Source organism: Chiroxiphia lanceolata, chromosome 7, assembly GCF_009829145.1.
Source record: "Chiroxiphia lanceolata isolate bChiLan1 chromosome 7, bChiLan1.pri, whole genome shotgun sequence".
In the NCBI taxonomy this organism is placed as follows: Eukaryota; Metazoa; Chordata; class Aves; order Passeriformes; family Pipridae; genus Chiroxiphia; species Chiroxiphia lanceolata.
In genome coordinates this window covers 38,638,654-38,659,828 of record NC_045643.1, presented here as the reverse complement: position 1 = coordinate 38,659,828, position 21,175 = coordinate 38,638,654, and the positions used below count along the sequence as shown (strand labels likewise).

The following is a 21,175-nucleotide window of genomic DNA, read 5'->3' as shown; positions in this document are numbered from 1 at the left end:
AAAAAGCAGGGGCAGAAAAGCTGAGCATGTGGAAGCTCCTGCAGTGGATAATGGGTTCCTCCTGCCACTCTGGACCCTCTCACATGTGGGGAAGGAGCTACTCCATAGTTTTGGGACTTTTTGCTGCTGGAGGATGGGGGAAAAAATGCAAGATCCAGGATTTCCACAGCTGGGATTCTGCAGCCATGTGGGAAAACAGACAACCATTAAAACCGAGGCTAATCCTGTGCTGAAATACAGAGGTTTAGGGTTCTTTTCTCACCCACATCTAACAGAAGAACTTTCTGTTCAAGAATAACTCATTTATCATTTTGATTTCCTTGGGGACATGGAGATGCTCCCAGGGCTGGAGCCCCTCTGCTCTGGAGCCAGGCTGGGAGAGCTGGGGGGGTTCACCTGGACAAGAGAAGGATGCAGGGGGAGCTGAGAGCCCCTTCCAGGAAGTGTCCAAGGCCAGGTTGGATGGGGCTTGGAGCAACCTGGGCTGGTGGAAGGTGTCCCTGCCCATGGCAGGGGATGGAATGAGATAGAATTTAAGGTCCCTTCCCACCCAACTCATTCTGGGATTCCATGACATGTGCCCAATCCAATGCAGATTTACAATGCACCACATTAATTCAAATTACAGCTGCTCTCTCCTCTCATTTTTACCTCATTTTCTCCTAAAAAAGCCCCTGATCTCTACCCTGGCTCCCTGGAGAGCAGAGGACAGCCCAGGATGGATCTCACCACCCCCCTGGCAGCTGGCCCAGCTCTCCATGGGCTGGGACTGCTGGTTTTCCTTGGGGTTGGGTGGTTTTTGGGCGACATTCCTGCAATTGGATTGGTGGTGGTTTGAAAACTGGGAGGGATTTGTATTATCAATGTCCTCCTGACAGCAGGAAGTGGCTTTAAAGGAGGAAGGTTTTGGCACATCCCACAAATCTGGGGCTTCTCTGATCCCTCAGAGCTGATCACAAACATGCTCTGCTAAATGAGGAAATATCTGACCAAAAGGATGAGTTTCCCAGGCCCCTGAGCAGTGAAAGTGTTAATGGCAAAGCCCAAATTAAACGACTGTAGCACAGGAAGCCGTGTCAAATTAAAGTCCAATTAGTGAATGCACTCAAAGCCCATCTATGGATTGAGCTCCCTGAGCCTGGATCCTTCTCTCCTCGTGGAGATTTTGAAGAATTGAAGTCTCTCACTTCGATCCACATTAAAACCTCCAGTATTTGACTGGGAAGAAAGGGAATTTCTAATGGGCTGGGACCCTGCAAAGGCTGCATTAATATTTATCTGACAGGAGACTCTGACTCTCAGCAATGCTCCCTCTCCCCAAAAAGCAGCAATAAAATCCCCAAAGCTTCAGCCCCTTTTTTATCCTCCTGCCCTCGTTTTGGAGTCGGTTTCCCAAATCCCTGTGCCTCCTCTTCAGGAAAAAGCCCTCAGTTGCCAAGGAAACCCAGAGAGCAGGGAATTGGCAGGGTTTAGCACTGTTAAAAAGAGCTCTGGGAAGGCAGTTGGAGTCGGGGTTGGAAAGGGATGGGCTGAGCCACCAAAGGGACACACAGAGCTCCGTGTCCACCCCAGGCCAGCTCCGGAATTTGGAATTATCCCGGTAAGATTTGACAGCCTTCTCCTTTTTCATCCAAGAGGGAGGAGCACATCTTTCAGTCCAGCTGGGGCTGCCCCTGGATCCCTGGAAGTGCCCAAGGCCAGGCTGGACGGGGCTTGGAGCAACCTGGGCTGGTGGGAGGTGTCCCTGCCCATGGCAGGGGTGGAATGAGATGAGCTTTAGGGTCCCTTCCAACCCAAACCATCCTGGGACTCTGGGATCCCTCTCTCCCATTTCAATGGTTTCCATGACAAAGACAGAAGAGCAGCTTCCACACAGCAGAACCTACAGACACATCTGGGTGTCCACATCCCAGAATCCTCATTTACCACTCAGTGGCAGGGCAGGAACCTCCTGGTTTTGCCCAAAAACATCATCCTGCACACCCTCCTCACTCGATGAGCACCTACCTCATTCTCAGGAAAAGATTCCATTTCGACTATTTGGCAATTCCACAAAAACCAAAAAAAACCTTCTTAAAACCTCCCCACCTACCTTTAGCTTTTACTTTTTTAAATACACATCGTCCCCAGGTATTGAAAAATACACATTTTCAAAACCATGCATTTTAGAACACAGAGTTAAAAAACAAAAACCAAACAACGACAAAGACCAATCCAAATGTGCCAATTCCACACAGTTTCTGCCTAAGCTGCCCCAGTGCTGAGATGGCCCTGGAGGGACAGGGTGTTAAATCCCATTTCTGTGCCGGTCTGGGGCATGAATAAAATCTCTATTTATAACAAAAAGATGAAGTAAGATGGACAAGGACCAAAGGCTCTGTGTTTCAGGTATAAAACTAAGACCACTACTTGCAGCATGAGAAAGGGAACTCGGATCTCGCTTCCAAGCCCGTCTCACGTCCTCCGCGAAAATCCCGCCCTACGGAAGCCAACTACTCTGGGAATTCTATAATGTGATAACCACACGCTTGGAATGCTGGGCACCCTCCTGGGGGGCAGCACCAATCCGTGTGGATACCAGATTATCCGGCATGGGGAGCAGTGCTGGCCCCTGGCTCCATGCCCTGCACAGCCCCGGCTCCGGAGGACCTTCCACTCGGGACTTACGGGATTTTCCGGCCGGGAGCCTCATCGGCAGAGCCCCAAGTGAAGCTGCTCCAGAGGCAGGTGGCTGACCAGCAGCTCTGGCAGCATTTGAACTCAAGTTGCTCGGGCAGAGAAACCAATCTGATGGTGTGTGAGGGGAGGGAAGGATGAGAGAGAAGCGTTTGAGAGGGAGAAGGGAATGAAGGGGACATCGAGACGGGGAATCAAACAGGTGAGGAATAAAGGGAGATGTGAGAAAGGAAAAAGGGTGGAAGGAAACGAAGAGAAACAATGTAAGAGACATGTAATGTATTCCCGACTCAGGCATTTCTAATCCCAAGCTCTCCTCCCAAAAACAGATGGAACCAGCACAGGGCTCTGCCGTTCCTGTCAGAGCAATTACAGAGTAGAGAAAACAAAAAACACTCACAAAAATAATAAATCAACGGCTCAAGTGATTTTGCTGCACTCCAGAGCCTGGATTTCTTTACCAGAGCTGTGCCTGTCTCCTCTCCACTGCCTGAGGGCTGGGAACTAAATTTTCCAGGTACTGCTCCGGAGCCACTCGGGCACTGAGCATCAACCCAAGGGTCACCTGCCTGGCAAAGCAGAACAACCTCTGTTGGAAGGAAAAAGCTGGAAGCCAGTTCTCACTGGCTCCATCTTTTCTTGGACTCTTCTAAACTCACAGGGCTCTGGAGCAACCAAAAAAATCCCAAGTCACCCAGCACTCCAGGTAACACTGCTGGAATCTGAGGGAGGTCCTTGCTGTGGTTTAAATAGTGGAGCATCCAAGGAATGGAACAGCACTGTCTGTCAACCACTCCTGGGAATTGATCCTGCCTTTTCCACACATTAAACAACAGGATTGGGAAAGAGAGACTCTGTAGCAAAGCATGAGGTGGTGAGAGAGGGACACAGGTTGGAAGGATGGAAGTGGCCTTTCAAAAAAACAACGGCTCCTGTTGGTGGCAGCGTGGAAGGAACGTGCTGCTGGAAGAGATGGGACACAGATGAGAGCCCCAGACTGGCTGGGCCCATGGAAACCTTGAGACATGTTTTGGAGCGGAGGGAATGGCTTCCCCCGTGCTTTGTAACGGGTGGAAATGCATCCTCAGGCCATCCTGCCCTTGGGAATGGGCAGAGTTATCCCTGTCCCTTCCCCAAGTGTGTAACGCTGTCCTGCATCACTGGCTGGGCACTTCCCACCTCACACCACCAGCACAGCCACACGTTCCCTAGAAATGTCATGGCTCTGCTGGGAAAAGCAGGAAGGTGGAGGATACCCCAGTGGGAGAAGGCCCCCCATGCCATGGCCCCGTACCGGAGCGTGGAGTGTCGGCCCGAGCGGGAGACGCTGTTCCCAACTGGGGAGGGCAGGTTGGTGCCCCTGTGCAGGTCCTCGATGGAGCGGCTCCAGGGCTTGGACTTGTCCATGGAGTTCTCCACGCTGTTCTCCAGATTCTCAAAGTCAAACCTGAAAGGGAAGAGGAATTCCAGCGCCAGCTCAGACACAAGAGATGCCCCGAGTTTTCCTTCCTGTGGCTTTGAGGGCAATGACAAAGTCATCGGACAAGGCCAAGTCTGACAAAATCAAATGAAAAGCCCTCCAAGACTATCGAGTCCAACCGTTCCACCAGCTGTTCCAAGGGCCCTTCCCACCAAAACCAGCCTGGGATTGTGTGATCCCTGAGGTTGGAAAAGCCCTCCCAGCCCATGGATCCCCCTGTGCCCGATGCCCACCTTGTCCCCCAGCCCAGAGCACTGAGTGCCACGGCCAGGCCTTCCTGGGACACCTCCAGGGCTGGGCACTCCACCACCCCAAACATGTATGAGGTAAAGGGAATGCTAATGGTTAATAACATTCCTTGTTTGATCCAGCGAAATAGTGATGGAAAAGGAGAGTTAAAGACAACGTGGGGCTTGAGGGACACAACAAAATCCAGGGAAACGGGATGAGCTCCAGAGGGGGGAAGGAAATCCCAGAATCACAGATTCTTTCAGGCTGGAAAAGGCCTCCAAGATCATCAAGTCCAACCATCTCCCAGCACTGCCAAGGCCACCATTAACCATGTCCCCAAGTGCCACAGCCACGTGGATTTTCCATCCTTCCAGGATCAAACAGCTCCATGTTATTCCACCTCAACAGAAAACAAATCCAGCAATCAGAAATCCTCAATCCAGAAAACAATCCTGGCTGCTCTGCCCATGGAACAGCTCTGCCTTAAAGGAAAGAGTGGGAATGCTGGGACCCCTCTCCACTTCATCTCAACAAATCAGTTGTCCAAGCACCGGTTTGGTTTCCTCCAACACCGTGTCGGCCTCACAAATCTCCCAGCACATGCAATAAATCACCATCATCATCCCAGACCCTTCCCTGCCCCTTGTTCTGCTATTCCAAGCAGGAATTCTTGTTCCCTTTACAGCTTTGGAGGTTGTTACTCATGTTTACCATGTCAGGGGGGAAAAACCCAGCGGGTCACTTGAGGACATTTGTATAAATTTAGGAAGAGAGTCTTCCTCTAAACACTTCTTTTTGCTCTGCACAGTTTTTTCCAGTTAGTCACATTTTAAAACATATAATTTCCCCTCATTAATTTTTCTGCAAGGCCACCAAAAATCCCTTTCCTGTGCAATGATATACCATAAATCTGAGGGCAGCTTTGCTAAAAATAGATTATCGGTATCTTTAACCTAAGGCTTCTTTTTAGACACTTTTACATCAAAAAAATCTGCTACAATACCCTGAATTAATGGGGATATAATGCTCCATTCCTGGAAGTGTCCAAGGCCTGGTTTAGTGGAAAGTGTCCTTGCCCATGGCAGGGATGGGCTTTAAGGTCCCTCCCAACCCAAACCAGTCTGGGATGATTCCATGATAATAAATAAATTAATAAAATAAACAACTACTTAGATTTTTCTGCTGAAGATCTACTTCCAATTCTGTGACATAACTCATGAAAGCTCATTTTCCCACTCTGCTTTCAGAACACGTGTCATGACTTATCACCCACACAACTAAATAAACGTGACCCCCAACTACCCAGATGTTAGAAGGGAAAAAACTTGTTTTCCAGCCTTCCCAACTTGCAAAATCCCCCCCCTGAAACTCCTCCTGTTTTCCTGGAGCACATCCGCTGCCCAGGACACCCCCAGCTCTGCCTGTGAGCAGTGGCTGGGGTGTGGATGTGCCCTTTGAACACAGCAGGAACACAATTCCTTAGGGTTGGGCACCGATTCCAAACTTATTTCCAAGGGAGCCTCCGGCCTTCCACACATTTGTTTTTTGCACCCCTGAGATGATCAGAGGCCAAAGCTAAAAAAATGTGTCAGGGCAGTCCTGGAGATAAAAAACCTCAAGGTTTAAATTCAGGCTTGGGGTGAAATAATTCCACACTCAAATTACCATTTTCTCTGCTCTTTAGACCCAGAATCATGGAATTATTAAAGCTGGAAAAGGCCTCCAAGATCATCAAGTCCAACCTTTGAGCAAACACCACCTTGGCAACCAAACCACGTCCCCAAGTGCCACATCCACTCGTTTTTGAAGTGGTGACACCCCCACTGTCCTGGGCAGCCCCTTCCAATGTCTGACCACTCTCCCAGTGATGAAATATTCCCTAATATCCACCAGGATCGTGTATTTTCTGGCAGGAAAGCCCCAGGAATGTGTTACTCACGTGACTGCATATTGTGCAAAGGACAGGTACTCCACCAGAACATCCAGGCCCTTGTTCTCCTCATTCAGAAACTCCCTGACCCACCTGTCAAAAAAACAGCAGAGCCTTTCAGGGCCTTTGGGAAGCCACTGGAATTCTCAGATAAGCTGGACAAACCCACTGCAGGAGAAGCTGCACCACTGAGCAAAACCTTAATTCTCACTCAGAAAAAAAAAAAGGGCTTTTTAAAATACCCTTTATTATTTAGGAGACTTTAGAAAGCAGCTCTTTAAATAGCTTTAATGTACTAAATGTACTAAAACCAGAGGGGGTTTTTTGGGGGATGGTCACCTCCAAATACACAAAGTCACAGGGACATGGCTTAGTTTTTATCACATCTTGATCTCTAGAAGTCTGCAAAAGCCTGGAGGCAGCACAGCAGGAAAAGAATAATCTGATAGATATCCTGGATGTGCATCCAGCAGTAATTTTGCCTTCTCTTCTTAAAACCTATTAACCCGTTCCAGTGAATTTTGGCCCCTGAGTTTCACAAAATAATTCAGAAAAGTCAATTATCTTCCTAAGATTTTGAAAATGCCAAGTAAAAGTTTGGAATTCCATCCATTTAGGGGCAAAGTCAGGGGGTCAAAGAGGCTCAGCCCAGCCCAGCTCAGCTCTGAACCCCAACCAGGGCAGCAAATCCCCCTGGGAATGGGGAGGTACCACTGGAATTACTGGGGATCCAGGGAGGGATATGGAGCCCCAGGCTCCCAGGGTGGGAATTCATCACCTCTGAGTTATTCTGGTCTTCAGGCTTTGAATCTTTCTCTGTTTACCTGCTAAAATAACCAGCCTGGTGTTCAATAAAGAGGATTTTGAAGCTCATCCTTCAGCCTAGTGAAGCAAATAAATGAACATTGGTCCTGGAGCCTCTTTGCTTGAGCTGGGGCAGCACCACAGCTCCTCCTGCACATCCCAAATCCATGGGGCATCATTCCAAATCCACGGGGCAACACGCTCAGGTGCCTCAGTGCTCTGCTGGGGAATCCTCAGTGGTGGAAAATGAGGCGGAAATGTCAATGGGAATGGGATGTCTGATAAAAAACTAAACCTCTAGTGATTCTTTGGCTATTTGAGAGGAATTTTCTGCTTTGTGGAAGGGAAACCCTGGTAATTTTACTCCCAGCCAGGCTTCATGAACTGCACCATGTTACAGGCATTAAACAGCAGGGGGGAGTTATAAATAAATAAATATATATATATATATATTTAGCTCTATTATTATTCTAGACACAACCACGGGCTGAGCACGAGCAGAAGTTGACTTCAATGTCTCCTCAGCCTTCACAGAGATGTGGATGAACCTTTCAGGAAAGGATTAAAGCTGAATTATTCTCCTGAGGATGCCCAGCTCTGCTCAGCTGAGCCCCGTGGGCTTTAACAATCAATCAAGTGCCATCACTGCTCGACATGCAAAGAGATGTTTTCTCAAAGACATCCATCAGCAGATGTGAAAAAATAAATCTGAGAGCAGAGACACCAAAATTTCTTACCCAATGTGGTTTGTCCTTAAAGAAATTTCCAGTTCTCGCAGCACTTGAGTCGACTCTTGGACTCGCCTTCTGAACTTCTGGAATGGAGTGAGCAGCAAAACCAACAATTAGAGTCATGGAGTGCCATTAAAGAATATCAGCATCTCAGACTGAATAAAGAAAACAGTTCCCAGGTAAACTGAGAACTCCTCCAAATCCCCAGGAATGCAACAACAACACTCCAGCAGTCAACAAAAACACGCGTGGAGAAACCATTTCTGTTCCCGGGAACATTCTGGAGTTTGCAGGATTAAGAAAATTAAAAGCCTGTAGATAAATAAACATTTCTTTATGAAACAAGCTTTGGTTCAGCATCAAACTGTCTGTTGAGGGCTAGAGCAGATCCTCTCCTTCCTCTGCAAAACCAGGTGGAGAGAGAGACAACGAGGTCCCCTCCTCTTCCACCTGGAGAAAGACTGTCTTCCTCTCCCCTGCCTGTGGAAAAGTGCTAAAACAGCTGGATAAATTTTGGCACATCCTCATTTTTGAACAAGGGAAATGAGAGCCAAAGTGGATGAAGAATGAGAAGGGATACTGGGGAAGGAATTCCTGGCTGGGAGGGTGGGGAGGCCCTGGCACAGGTTGCCCAGAGAAGCTGTGGCTGCCCCTGGATCCCTGGAATTGTCCAAGGCCAGGTTGGAGCAACCTGGGCTGGTGGAAGGTGTCCCTGCCCATGGCTCAGACTCAGCTTCTCTGCACCTCTTTCATTAGCTCAGAGCACACAAACCCAGCACCTTCTCCCCCCCAGAGCTCTCACATTGTAACTCCAGCAATATAAAAACTTCCCTCCCCAGAAATCAAGGTCAAATATTGATGTTTTAAGAGGCAATCGGTCCATGGGCTGGGAGGGCACGGCAGGAACTGTCACCCCCAGCAAGGCCAGGCTGCTCTGCCACCACAGCAGGGAGCAATCAGAGAATCCTGGAATATCCTGAGCTGGAAGGGACCCACAGGGATCATCCAGTTCAACCCCAAGCCCTGCACAGACACCCCAGTGATCCCTCCTGTCCCTCAGAGCATTGTCCAAACCCTCCTGGAGCTCTGGCACCACTGCCCTGGGGAGCCTGGGCAGTGCCAACCACCCTCTGGGGGAAGAACCTTTTCCTGAGATCCAACCTGACCCTGCCCTGACACAGCTCCAGCCCTTCCCTGGGTGCTGTCCCTGCTCACACAGAGCAGAGATTGGAGCTGCCCCTCCTGAGGAAGCTGCAGACCCCTGAGGTCTCCCCTCAGTCTCTTCCAGCTGAACAAACCAAGTGCCCCCAGCCCCTTAATGACCCAATTTGGTGCTTAACGAGCTCCAAGAGCCACCAAACTGCAGCTGCTTTAAAAAAACGTGTCATTCCAACACCTTTTTATTCCCTGCTCCAAAACTCAGCTCAGCCAAAAAGCAACTGTTTTCCCAGGAAGAGCCATTCCAATCCCAATTAGGAGCTGGAACAAAACGCTTCCAGCAGCCTGGAGCCACCTCCTCTTGGCCACGCTGGGGATCAGCAGCAAAGCCACTGACACCACCTCAATCCCAGCAATAAGAGGAGCTCTCCCATCTCCATGTGTAAATGTTTCCATCCCACAGCCCGGGCTGAGGAAGAGCTGCGGGTGATACGGAACAACACCACGAAGAGGAACTCTTCGTTATTTTTAGGGGTTATTTTTAGGCCCCTTTGGGTTTATCATTGGTCATGGGACCCTCAGAGAGGCATCAGGATAAGAAAGGCCTCAATGTGGGCCTCAAGGGAGCGAAGCCAAACACTTCATGAACCTCAAAACCCCTCAGGAGGAAAAACACAAAGACCTTGTTCACCGGGTGCTCAAAAATACTCTGATCAGCCCCCGGCAAATCCAAAGGTTTCCAGCTAAATGGGTTCCTACTAAATGGGCTCCTCCTCATGGTCAGAGGCTCCAACAAGAGGAGCACTGTCCCAGGGCACTAGGAAACACAAGCTGGAGCACAGGGCACTCCATGTCCCCCGCTGCCATCCCAGGGATGGAGCAGCACCTCCACAGAAGCCCCGTGTCAGGATCCGTGTTTTCCTGCAGGGCTTATTTCTGGCAGCACAAAGCTGGGATTGTTGAGGACGAGGCAGAGCCAGTCCAAGGCAGGATTGGATTTGCTCTGCTGCCTCTTTTTGTTGTTTTCTAGAGGCTCTTCCAGCTGTCCCACAGGATGTGAGCTGATGGCCAACGGGGTTAAATCCCAAAGGTTCAGCCACGGACTTCTAAATGGGATGAAAGTTTACTGACAGTCTAAAATCCTGCAGGATATTCCTAAATTTGCCCTGTGAGGGACTGGCACAGGTTGCCCAGAGAAGCTGTGGATGCCTCTGGATCCCTGGAAGTGTCCCAGGCCAGGTTGGAGCAACCTGGTCCAGTGCCCATGGCAGGAGGTGGAATGGGATGAGCTTTAAGGTCCCTTCCAACCCAAACCATTGTAGAATCCTGTGATTCCATAATTTTATAATAAGCCCATCAGAGCTGGTCTTAGTAATCTCAGAACCAGTCCCAAACACATCCCAGTACAGAATCCACACTCAAGGACACACAAAGGTTGAGTGAAGTGTCTGAGTCTCCCACAAGTGATTTCCAAACTATTTGGGATAAAATAACAGGCAAAAGGATGGAGGAGGCTGTGTCATATAAACACACCCCAGAGGGGGTGAACTGTGCCAGCTGCACTGAACCTCTGCCCTGAAAATTCCCAGGGAAAAGGACTCCAAACTCAACACCCCCTTCACAAGGGTGAGCAAAGTGCCCTCAGACAGTGGTTTTAATCCCTGCCCACATGAGAGCCAGGCCTGGAGCCCAGCTCAGTGATAAATTATCCAATTTTTATTGGAGCTGATGTTGTTCAAACAAGTTGTGTTGTGTGTCAGATGGTCCTTTGCTTTCCAACCTCTGCTCCCCCTCCCCGAGCTGTGAAAACTGCAGCAAATTCCCAGCTCCTTTCCGAAGGGAGACTTTGCAGGGGATTTACACAAAGGCAGGAAGGAACCTGGACCCCCAGGACCATCCTGGATGAGGGATGAGGGACAGCAAGAGGAAACAGGATGCTCCTCACCTTCCTGGTGACTGCTGGGTCCAGATAGCCCTTTAATTTCTGGATGTATGTGTGTGGAGGATTCTTCACTTGGAATCTTTCCTGCAAAGGAGACAAGAATAAACATCAGCCACTTCAGAACATCTTTTGTATTTACTTATTCTATATATAAACCACGTGCACACACATATATTTGAAGACTATATAATTAGGATATAGTTTGATATGTACATGCCTTATACTCCTAAGCATGTAATTTATGCACATATGATATGCATGCAAATAAAATATATTTATATGTATCTTGATAGTCTGAAATTGGATATTTATATCAGATGCATAAAAATACATGTTACATATTCAGGGACAATTTTGAATTTTAATTACACAAACAAACACACACATCTGGAGTTATGGGGTTTCTGCTCTGCAGGAGAGGAAGGAGAAGGGATAGAAAAGTGGATGCAGGTCCATGTTTGATTGAAACCATCATCACAAAAGCCAAGACACCTCTTTTATCACTTGGAAAAAGCCCAAAACTACATTGCATGGGCATGGGAAAAAAGTCTCATCATTCCTTGCTGGGATCAGAGGAAGATGAACCAAAGAGTAGCTTTCTGAGCAAGAAGAACAGTTTATCCCACCAAAGCTGCTTGGAAACACGAGTTGTTCCATGAGGAGTGAGCTCTGTCCAAACCTGTGAAGAGCATTACCAAAAGTCCTGATACTATTTGTATCTTGGAAGAGTTTTAAACTATTCTGCCCCCCTCCCTTGAGGAAAGACCTCATACCAGTTTCCTCCTGAAATGTCCCACTTTATAACTGTCATCTGAACCCTCCCTTTATTAGGTCAGGATGAAGTCTTGACTACATTATCCCAAAGTTATTCCAGAATGAACAGGACTCTTCTGCCCAGTCACCAGAACTGTCTGAACACCACAAGTTCTTCCTGTTTTTATCTTGCTGTAAAAGAAGTAATTCATGGTCATGGTCAGCAGGAAAAAATGAACACAGGAGCCTGCCCTGGTCCCTCAGCCCTGGTGAGAGCTCTGAGGACGCGGAGCAGACTCGTCTTTCCTCTTTTACAACTGGATTCTTTTTCCAGGCACCTTCACACCTACGGGCCAAACACGGCTCTGGAATTGGCATTTCCTTTTTTTATCTAAAAAACAGCCCAGAAAATGCAAAGTTCTTCACTGACAGCTCCTCTCTGGCCACAGTGACACCGACAGGGCCTGTCCTGCTCCATCCTCCCCCGGCACGGTGTCCATGGTCACGATTTCCTCTTGGCTCCACAGCACGGATTCTTGGAGCCAGTCTCCTCTCAGATGGTTCCCATGGCTCAGACAGACCCTTTCCTGGAATCACAGAATCCCAGGATGGTTTGGGTTGGAAGGGACCTTAAAGCCCATCCAGTCCAACCCCCTGCCATGGGCAGGGACACCTTCCACTAGCCCAGGTTGCTCCAACCTGGCCTTGGACACTTCCAGGGATCCAGGGGCAGCCACAGCTTCTCTGGGCAACCTGGGCCAGGGCCTCCCCACCCTCCCAGACAGGAATTCCTTCCCAATATCCCACCTAAATTCCCTCTGTCAGTTTGGCAGGACGCTGCTGGGCCATTCTGAGTCAGCCTTACAGCCCCCCCAGGACACCGTGGTTTTACACCGGGCATAAATATAAGTTATTTAGCATTTTCCACCCATTAACCCCTTTTAAAGTTCCTTCCCACTGGCAAACAGACAAAAAAGCACTTTGTAAATGAGAGTCTGGCCCGTGGTTGACCAGTAAAGAGCTGTGGAGGTACCTGGACCTCTGAGACCACCAACATTCCTCATTTCCCTCCTCAACAGCTCCATATGAGCTCCAGAGGCACTGCAGCACTTGAATAATCCCATCCTTTCCTACAAAACCCACCAAGGTCGAAGTGTTCTCACTGTGCCACTTGGCATTCGTGCCCAAATACTCTTCTTTGCATCTCCAAGTGGTAGAGCACCGAGCCAAAGGTCACAGAATGATCCCAGAAGGGTTTGGGTTGGAGGAGACCCGAAGGATCATCCACTTCCAACCCCCTGCTCCTCCTGACAGCAGCATCCCAGCCCACCAAGGCTCCACCTCCACTCTCCCATTTACCCCTCCCTTTTTGGGGGGTTCTCTCCTGCTGGGTTTAGTTTAATCCTCCAGAGGAGCTATTTTGCTCTTAAGGATTTATTTCTCTTCCCAACTAATCAGCTGCTGAAGTGACAGGAGCTTTTCCAAACTGCCAGTTTTAATAGTTGGAGTCTTCAAAATGAAACGTTTAAGGAGACTCAACGAGCACATTTTGCAGTCTGGGCTGCAGATACTCAATGTTTGTGTTTATTTTCTTAAAACCTGGCTGTAATTATGTATTTATGTAATAATCTCTACAGCAGCTTCAGTTAAAAAGATGCTGCTTATTCCCGCGGAGTGGAATCCTTTGGGCTGAAGGATTTTAAAGCCATTATCCACAAAGAGCAGCCACCAGTAATGCTTTTCCCTAATAAGTGACCAAGAACCACTTGTGGGAAACATCTCCTGGTCCTGGAAAGATTTTTACAGCCCCTTAAAGTGGTTGTTTGGTGGATTTTTTTCCTGGTTTGGAAAGCCATGAGGGATTAGCCTTTAAAACTGCCCTTTCCTGGCTGTGATGACTGTCTGGGTTTATCCAGCTTTGACTGTTTTACATTAGAGGCTCATTAAGAAGCTGCCAGAACCAGGGCTTGGTGCTGTGCAGAGAGGGCAGCCCAAGGCTTCCTGAAGCTTCTGGATCACCCTCAGTGCCTGGTTACAACTCTCCTGCTCCCAAAAAACTGACTGGGAGCTCCCACTGGAGCTGGGAGCTGGTTGGAGACTGATACTCCCCTTCCCATGAATGCCATGGAGTTGGAGTCCTCTCATGGTCCTTCCCGGGAGCGTCCCCACAACCACAATTCCCAGCCAACACCAAGGCCCTGCTCTGCAAACCACGTGCCTCAGAAACCAGAAATAAAGAGCTAAAAGTCATTGCTTTCTCCTGTCTGCTCCCCCTCTCCACTCCTGGCATTCCCAGCCGCTCCCTGGCCAAACCTGCTCTCGAAATCCCGATTTTTATGGCGAGGCTTTGACACTCTTTGAAGGAGGAGGGAGGGGAGGGAGGGGGGGGTTTACCACACACATATAAAGTTTGAAACCCAGCTCTGAGTGGCCAAACTTTGCTCAGCAAACAGCCTAAGCCAGGGGGTGACATCACGACTGGGACGTGGTGGCTTCTCCTCCCGGTCCTGCCAGGATTGAGCCGTTCAGACACAACAAAGTTAATCCATCCCGATGGAACCTGTTTTATCTCCCATGTGTGACTCATGTGAGCACCAACATTATCTGCAGCCCTGAAAGGAGGGAGGCAGAGCAGCAATAACTCACCACTGCCTTTGTCAGCCACCTACAAAGCAAACTAACCTAATTCCCGAGGATAAAGGCCCCTTTTTCACTTGGAAAATCGCCGAGGATGTGGCTGCCCCATCCCTGGAATGTCCAAGGCCAGGTTGGATGGGGCTTGGAGCAACCTGGGCTAGTGGAAGGTGTCCCTGCCCATGGCAGGGGGTGGAATGAGATATCTTTAAGATCCCTTCCAACCCAAACAATTCCACGATTCTGTAATCCAGGGAAAGAGCATGAATGCAGCAGCACAACATGCTCCTGTGCCTCTTTTATCAGCAATATCCAGAATTAGCCCTTTCTTTCCAGATGGATTCAAAAAAATGAGGGCTGGGGGGGAGGTTACTTCAGCAGCCAAGAGGAAGTGCTGGATTTCTGCATTTCCTCTTCCACAGGATCCCACAAAGATCTCGATGCATCCCTTGGTCACGCGGATCTGGAAAACGTATCAATTCCGTAACCAGGAAATCGTGGCTTTTCCAACAGTCTTTGGCTTCCAAAAAACATTCAGGACATTTTTCTGCATCAGCACATATGTTATTATCATCATTATCGTTATCCTTGCTAAGCTGTTTCATTCCTACGATTCACAAATGCTCGGCGAGCACACGGAGCATCCGATGGGATCGGAACCCCACCAGCTGTCGGCGCCTGCTGGGAGAGCAGAGAGCCCATGGATGGAGATCACTGGGGAAGGAGATGGACAAGGCAGGGCTGGACACCAGTGTCTTCTCCTTCCTGAGGCACAAACACACCATAAATGTGGTTCATAATTCCCACAGAGCCAGAGCGTGGCTTGATCCTGCCCCGAAATCCAGCCAGGCCCACCAGCAGGACAACATAGCACATGTAAGTCTCCTTATGGAATGAGACAACAGCAGCTGCTCATCTCTGCACTAATTAGGAGGCAGAATGAGCCATTTCCACCACAATGACTTTCCTGCCAAGCCAGGCCACCAGCACCTCTGGAAGGGCCCAGCCAAGCTGCGTGAGGGAGGGATGCTCCAAGGCTGGAGATCAGCCCCACCACACTGAGCCTTGGACCCCCTGTGCCTCATCTCCAATCACTCCACCCCTCTGTGTTTGATGTTCCTCAAGTCTCCTCTCAGGGCCACCCAGTCAGGCAAATGAAGGCACAAGTGTCTTCAAGTTCAACAGAGTCCATTAAAACACGTTATTTTCTCCCCTGTATTTCCCCACAGCCGGGGAGATTCACGGAGAGCCACTATTTGTTTTTTTAAGAAAAGGCTCTCAACCCAGAGGTGCAAATGCAGCCCTTGGAAAGAGATGGAAAATGCTTGGTTGGATATTGGCAAATTGGATCTCTGGTGCCCAAGGGTCACTGGCACCCCGTGGTAACACGGCCCCTCCAGCACATCTCTGAGGGGAGGTTGGGGGCTCCCCTGAGAGATTTGAGACAAATAAGTAGCACAACATTCCCACAAAACCCTGCTCCTCACTCCATCACCATCCATGGAGATCCATGGATCCCTTGGGCAGAGCTGGGGGTTCACCCAGCCAGGGACTGGCACAGCACAAGCTCCTCATCTGGGGCTGTGCATCCAACATTCCCACACACTTCCCAGTCACACGTGGAAACAACTCCTGACGTGGCACGTGGAGCCCCCCCAAGGCACCCACAGGGGCTTGTCTGGGGTGCAATTTCCCCCAAAAGAGGCCTGGAGGGGTCAGAGCCCCCTGGAGCAAAGCTGAGGGGTGGCACAGGACCCCACTCATGAGCTGCTGGACAAACCCACCAGCACCCTGTGAGCTCCATGTCGGCCACCAGCCCCCAAACCAACCAGCCCCCAAACCAACCAGCCCCCAAACCAACCAGCCCCCAAACCAACCAGCCCCCAAACCAACCACCCTCCAAACCAACCACCCTCCAAACCAACCAGCCCCGGCCTCCTTTTGGGAGCTTCACCAGGTTCTCCAACCCCCCAGTGGGGATATTCTGGGTGTGAACCCCACCCCTTTCATTCCAGCCCCTCAATCCCCACACCCCTCCCATGCCTGCAGAGGTGAGGACGTGGTGATGCCCCTGTCACCATTTGCCACCATTAGAGGGCAATGAAGAACCTTGGAAGATGTTCCCAACCTCTCCCCTCCGCATCCCTGTCCCTCTGGAACACCTCATGGCACCCAGCTGGGGAGAGAGGCCTCGAGGACACCAAAAGAGGCCTCAAGGATCCCATTTCCTGGCTTTCCATACCAAGAAACAGCATCCACTTCCCTGCCTGGATCCTTCCCAATGCCAACCCCACAGATGACCACCCTTGACCCTCTCCAGGGTGGGCAACAGGTTTCCTGGCTTTGCTCTTCTCCTCCTCCTCCTTGTCCCCTAAGCAGGGGTAGGGAGCAACTCTGAGGACACCACTGCAATACTGAGATGCTTCCAAGGTTTACAGACAAAGGACACAAAATTCCACACGGGATGAGTCCTCCACAACCAGCCCTGCAACTCTTACAACGATTCACCACGGAGCACATAATCCTACTCATGGTAGATTATTATGATTATTCTTATCATTATTATTATTACTAGCATCAGCAGGAGACCTGTAGCTCCTCACTCCTGTTAATCCCACTTTTGCAAAAATGAAAGTTCCTTTAGGGGGCCAGACTCTCTCTAATATTCTCAAAATATACCACATGCAAACATCCAGGATCTGATTTTCAGACTATTTAGAGAACATCACTGCAGATCAACCTCTGCACACTGTCTCCTTTCAAATATAAGCTGGAAACCAGTACAGGAGACGAAGAGTTATTTCCCTCAAGCTGTTCCATTCATTTAAAAGCAAAACCAGGTGAAAATGGTGTGGGGGTTGAAACCAAGATTAAAAAATACCAGTGAAAATATGCCCCCATACCAAACTCAGGCACTGTGCACAAACCCTGTTCCTGGCAGTGCTTTTGGCCCCGGAATTCCAGGGACACACATCAGTATTTCACACCCCATATGCTGCATTTCTGTGCTTTTCCCAACACCTGCTCAGGATGATCTGATTTAGAGGGGCCAAGACTGATCCCAGAGAGCCCCTCTCTGCCCAGGAGTGTCCCCCTGGATGGCTGGACACGGAAAGGGTGGCACATGGTCACCTCTCCTCCTCCTTCTCCTCCTCCTCCTCGCAGTGCTGGTTCCATCAGCCCTGGGCCGCTTCCCTGCCTCTCCAGGCGATGGGAAGCAGCCTCATCCCAACCCGGGGGTGGACTGGAGTTGTGCAAGGAGCTGTTGAGAGCCACAATTACTCCAGATTGCAGATTTCCTTCCCATCTGCTCAGCCCTCCCATCCCCGAGCTCGGCAGTGAATCAGCAGCAGCTGCACAGGGTGGATCAGCTCCGAGGTGGGAATTTGCACATCCAGGCTGGGATCAAACTGCTTCTGCCTGTCCTGCTGCCAACTCGGAGCAAGGGCAGCACACGGACTCCAGCACGGAGCTCACGCTTCCCTGAGCTCTGAGAAACACCCAGGAAACAAATCATGGAATTACAGAATCCCAGAATTGTCTGGGTTGGAAGGGACTTAAACCTCATCCAGTGCCACCCCCTGCCATGCCAGGGACACCTTCCACCAGCCCAGGTTGCTCCAAGCCCTGTCCAACCTGGCCTTGGACACTTCCAGGGATCCAGGGGAGTCCACAATCACTCACAGTAGTTCCTGCAATTTTTCAGTGTCTCACTAAACCAAAACTTTAAATAGGTCAAGCTTTACATTCTCTGTATAGAAAACTCATGGGAAAAGAGCAAGTCATTCTTTATTCAGCTCTACTTTAAGGTACCCGTGCAATGGTTTTAAACTGCCAGAGGGCAGGGTTAGGTGGGATATTGGGAAGGAATTCCTGGTTGGGAGGGTGGGCAGGCCCTGGCCCAGGTTGCCCAGAGAAGCTGTGGCTGCCCCTGGATCCCTGGAAGTGTCCAAGGCCAGGTTGGACGGGGCTTGGAGCAACCTGGGCTGGTGGAAGGTGTCCCTGCCCATGCCAGGGGGTGGCACTGGAAGGGCTTTAAGGTCTCTTCCCACCCAAACCATCCTGGGATTCTACAACTTTATCAGAGGCTCCACCACTGTCTCAGCTAAATAGGAAATGTCCCATAAATGTATTTATCCAAATATTCCTGACCTCCCAGCATGACTCCTGCCAAACTCCCACCCTGGTATTCCCGTGTTCTATATTCCAATGAAGCACCCTCCTTTCCCAGCCCTGGATCAATTATTTCCATCAGCCCTTCCTGCTGCACTTCCCGGCAGATCCCGATTTTGCTGCTGGCTCCCAAATGCACATCCCACCTTTTTCACACTCCATTTTCCCCAGCAATGCCACTTGTGTTTATGCACCGTGGCAGAGCCAACCTGTTAATTGTTGTGTGCCCTGCCAGGCCTGCCCAGCTCCCACACAGAGATGCCTCAGCATCTGTCGCTGCCTAATCCGAGGTTGTCTCCAGCCTCTGGAGGTGAACAGGAGTTCAGGCTGCATCACCAGCCTCCTGTGCCTCAACGTGACAGCTACTGCTGGCAGGGACAATGCTCGGGACATGGGGACCCAAATACTCCCAGGATTGAGAGAATTTGCTCACGACACAGGTCAGGACAGACCCGACTGAGAGGTGACTGCAGGGGCAAAATCAGCAGCACTGGGCACCCAGAGGACACACAGGGTGACTGTAACATCAGAGGGGCAAAAAGAAAGGAATTATTACGAGTAGTGACCGAAAGCAGAGTGTAAGGTCAAAGAAATGAGTGCTTAAACTCCTCAACACTGGTCCTCTGGGAGGTCCCTTCTCAGCCCAGGGACACCCCAAGGAAGCAGGTGGTGCTCTCAGTGAAACGGCTCCCAAAATCTCCCCAGAGCCCCCTCACCTGGTCACAGATGAGCTCCCACTTCTTCTCGTTGTCATACTGCCGCAGGAGCCGGGCCTTGTCGGGAGGCAGGTTCATGGAATTCTGTGGGGAGAGGGAAACACTCGTGAGGGACCGGCGGGCAGGGAAAGGCCGGAGCAAAGCACGGCAGCGGGGCTGTGGTTGGGGAATTGGTTCCTGAGAGCTCCTGGTGACAGAGTTACTCAGAAAGATCCCCTCTGGATGTTGGTTTTGGCCCCAAAAGCACCAGTGAATCACGGGGTACCCGGGGGCAGGGCTGGGTGCGGGGCCACATGAGGTGAGAGACCGAGGACCCGTCCTGAGCTCCAGTTTCCTTTTTTTAAGAAAAAGTTCTTCCCTGTGAGGGTGGGGAGACCCTGGCCCAGGTTGCCCAGAGAAACTGTGGCTGCCCCATCCCTGGAAGTGTCCAAGGCCAGGTTGGATGGGGCTTGGAGCAACCTCAGCTAGTGAAAGGTGTCCTTGCCCATGGCAGGAGTTTGGAACGAGATGGGCTTTAAGGTTCCTCCCAACCCAAACCATCCTGGGATTCTACGACCAGCCACCTCCATCCAGCAGAAAGGACAGGAATTCCCTGAGCTGCCACAGCACAGGAGTCACCTCCCATCCCAGAAGGGTCCCTGGGGTGCTCCACACGTCCTTCCCTTCCCCTGAGCACACTCCTGAGGGACACACAGTCTCCCCTCCAGGCTGGGGGCTGCACAAGACCACTTCTCTCCCAAGTAGACATAAAATGCCATTTCATTTTATTCCAACAACTCTTCAGGTTGTTAAATGTCACCACCTGGACCTTATCTGGGTACCAGAGATCCCAGGGGTGGGACTGCTGCTGCCCAACCCCCTGAGATAACAATCCCAGCCTGGGAAGGCCCAGAGTCAGGAGGAAGGGGAGAGGCAGCAATTAGGTGATGCCTATCGTTTGCTGGCTCCTTTGATGTCAGCACACATCTCCTTCCACCCTTCCAGGGGCACTTCTCCAGGGAAGGGCGGCACAGGTTGGCCACTGGCTCCCAAGGCAGCTTTCCACACCTGTGCTCCTGGAGAACTGGGGAATGCAAACCAGGAATGCAAGCACCAGGGCCGGAGAGGATCCCTATCGGCCAGCAGTGCCGAGTAGGGGTAAGTGTTCGGGTGGAAAACCTGCTGAGCACCTCTTGGTCTCCAGCATCTCTTGGTCTCCAGCACTTTTTGGTCTCCAGTTTAAATTCTCAGACTGGCCCCAGCTATGCCCAGTTAACCCCTGAGGAGCACAGTCCATCCAGGACTGCTCCCAGGGCATTAGGAAGAGCCAGCTGGTCCCTGTGTGTGTGGTGCAGCAGGAATCAATAAATCCATGTCTTGGCACCAAACCTTCCCTCCAGGATCACACCCCTTCCCAAGCTGGGCCATGGGCAGCCCTAGAGCTTTATCACAAGAGGATCCTCAGGACCATCCCAGATCCACACTCTGCTACGTCCCTGAGCCCAGACCTCCTCTGTTTCCTCAAACCTCATCCCAGGGAAGGGAAGAGGAGGGATGTGGACAGTCTGAGCTGCCACCAGCCCCACCAAGAGCAGCTGTCAGGGTCAGACACCCCAGGCTGCTCGATGGCACCTGGAAAATCAGGATTTAAATAAACTCCTGGCAGGACTGCAGGTGCCAAGGGATCCCTGTGCCAGGACACGGTTTGTGTAGTGCTGACCACACTGCTGGGCACCACAACAGCCAGGAGAGCCCTGGGGAATGAGGGATTGCTGAGAGGGAACTGGCCATCCATGGCAAAGATTCCCAGCAGGGTCTGGGTCTGAGGCTCTCCCTGCTCAAATCCCAGTGGTTGGGTCTGACACAGGACACTTCCCAGGGCTTCTCCATCTCAGCTGAGGGTCTCCCCACTCCCAGCCCAGCCCTGGGGGCAGCAGTGCTGCCCTGACCCAGCTCCCTCCCAGCTGC

At 50.7% G+C, this 21,175-nt stretch overlaps 1 protein-coding gene across 9 annotated transcripts in view; it reads right to left on the bottom strand.

Moving 5' to 3' along the window:
• The window catches only part of FMNL2 (formin like 2), a 123,148-nt gene that overhangs the window by 35,642 nt on the left and 66,331 nt on the right, over window positions 1–21,175 (bottom strand). For all 9 annotated transcript variants that reach the window (XM_032693377.1, XM_032693372.1, XM_032693374.1 and 6 more), the window contains exons 2-6: window positions 19,229–19,312; window positions 10,956–11,036; window positions 7,859–7,935; window positions 6,327–6,410; window positions 3,971–4,123 (exon numbers count right to left, since the gene is read on the bottom strand). In XM_032693377.1, coding sequence (XP_032549268.1) covers window positions 3,971–4,123; window positions 6,327–6,410; window positions 7,859–7,935; window positions 10,956–11,036; window positions 19,229–19,312 — 479 coding nt within the window. The remainder of the gene's footprint in view (window positions 1–3,970; window positions 4,124–6,326; window positions 6,411–7,858; window positions 7,936–10,955; window positions 11,037–19,228; window positions 19,313–21,175) is intronic.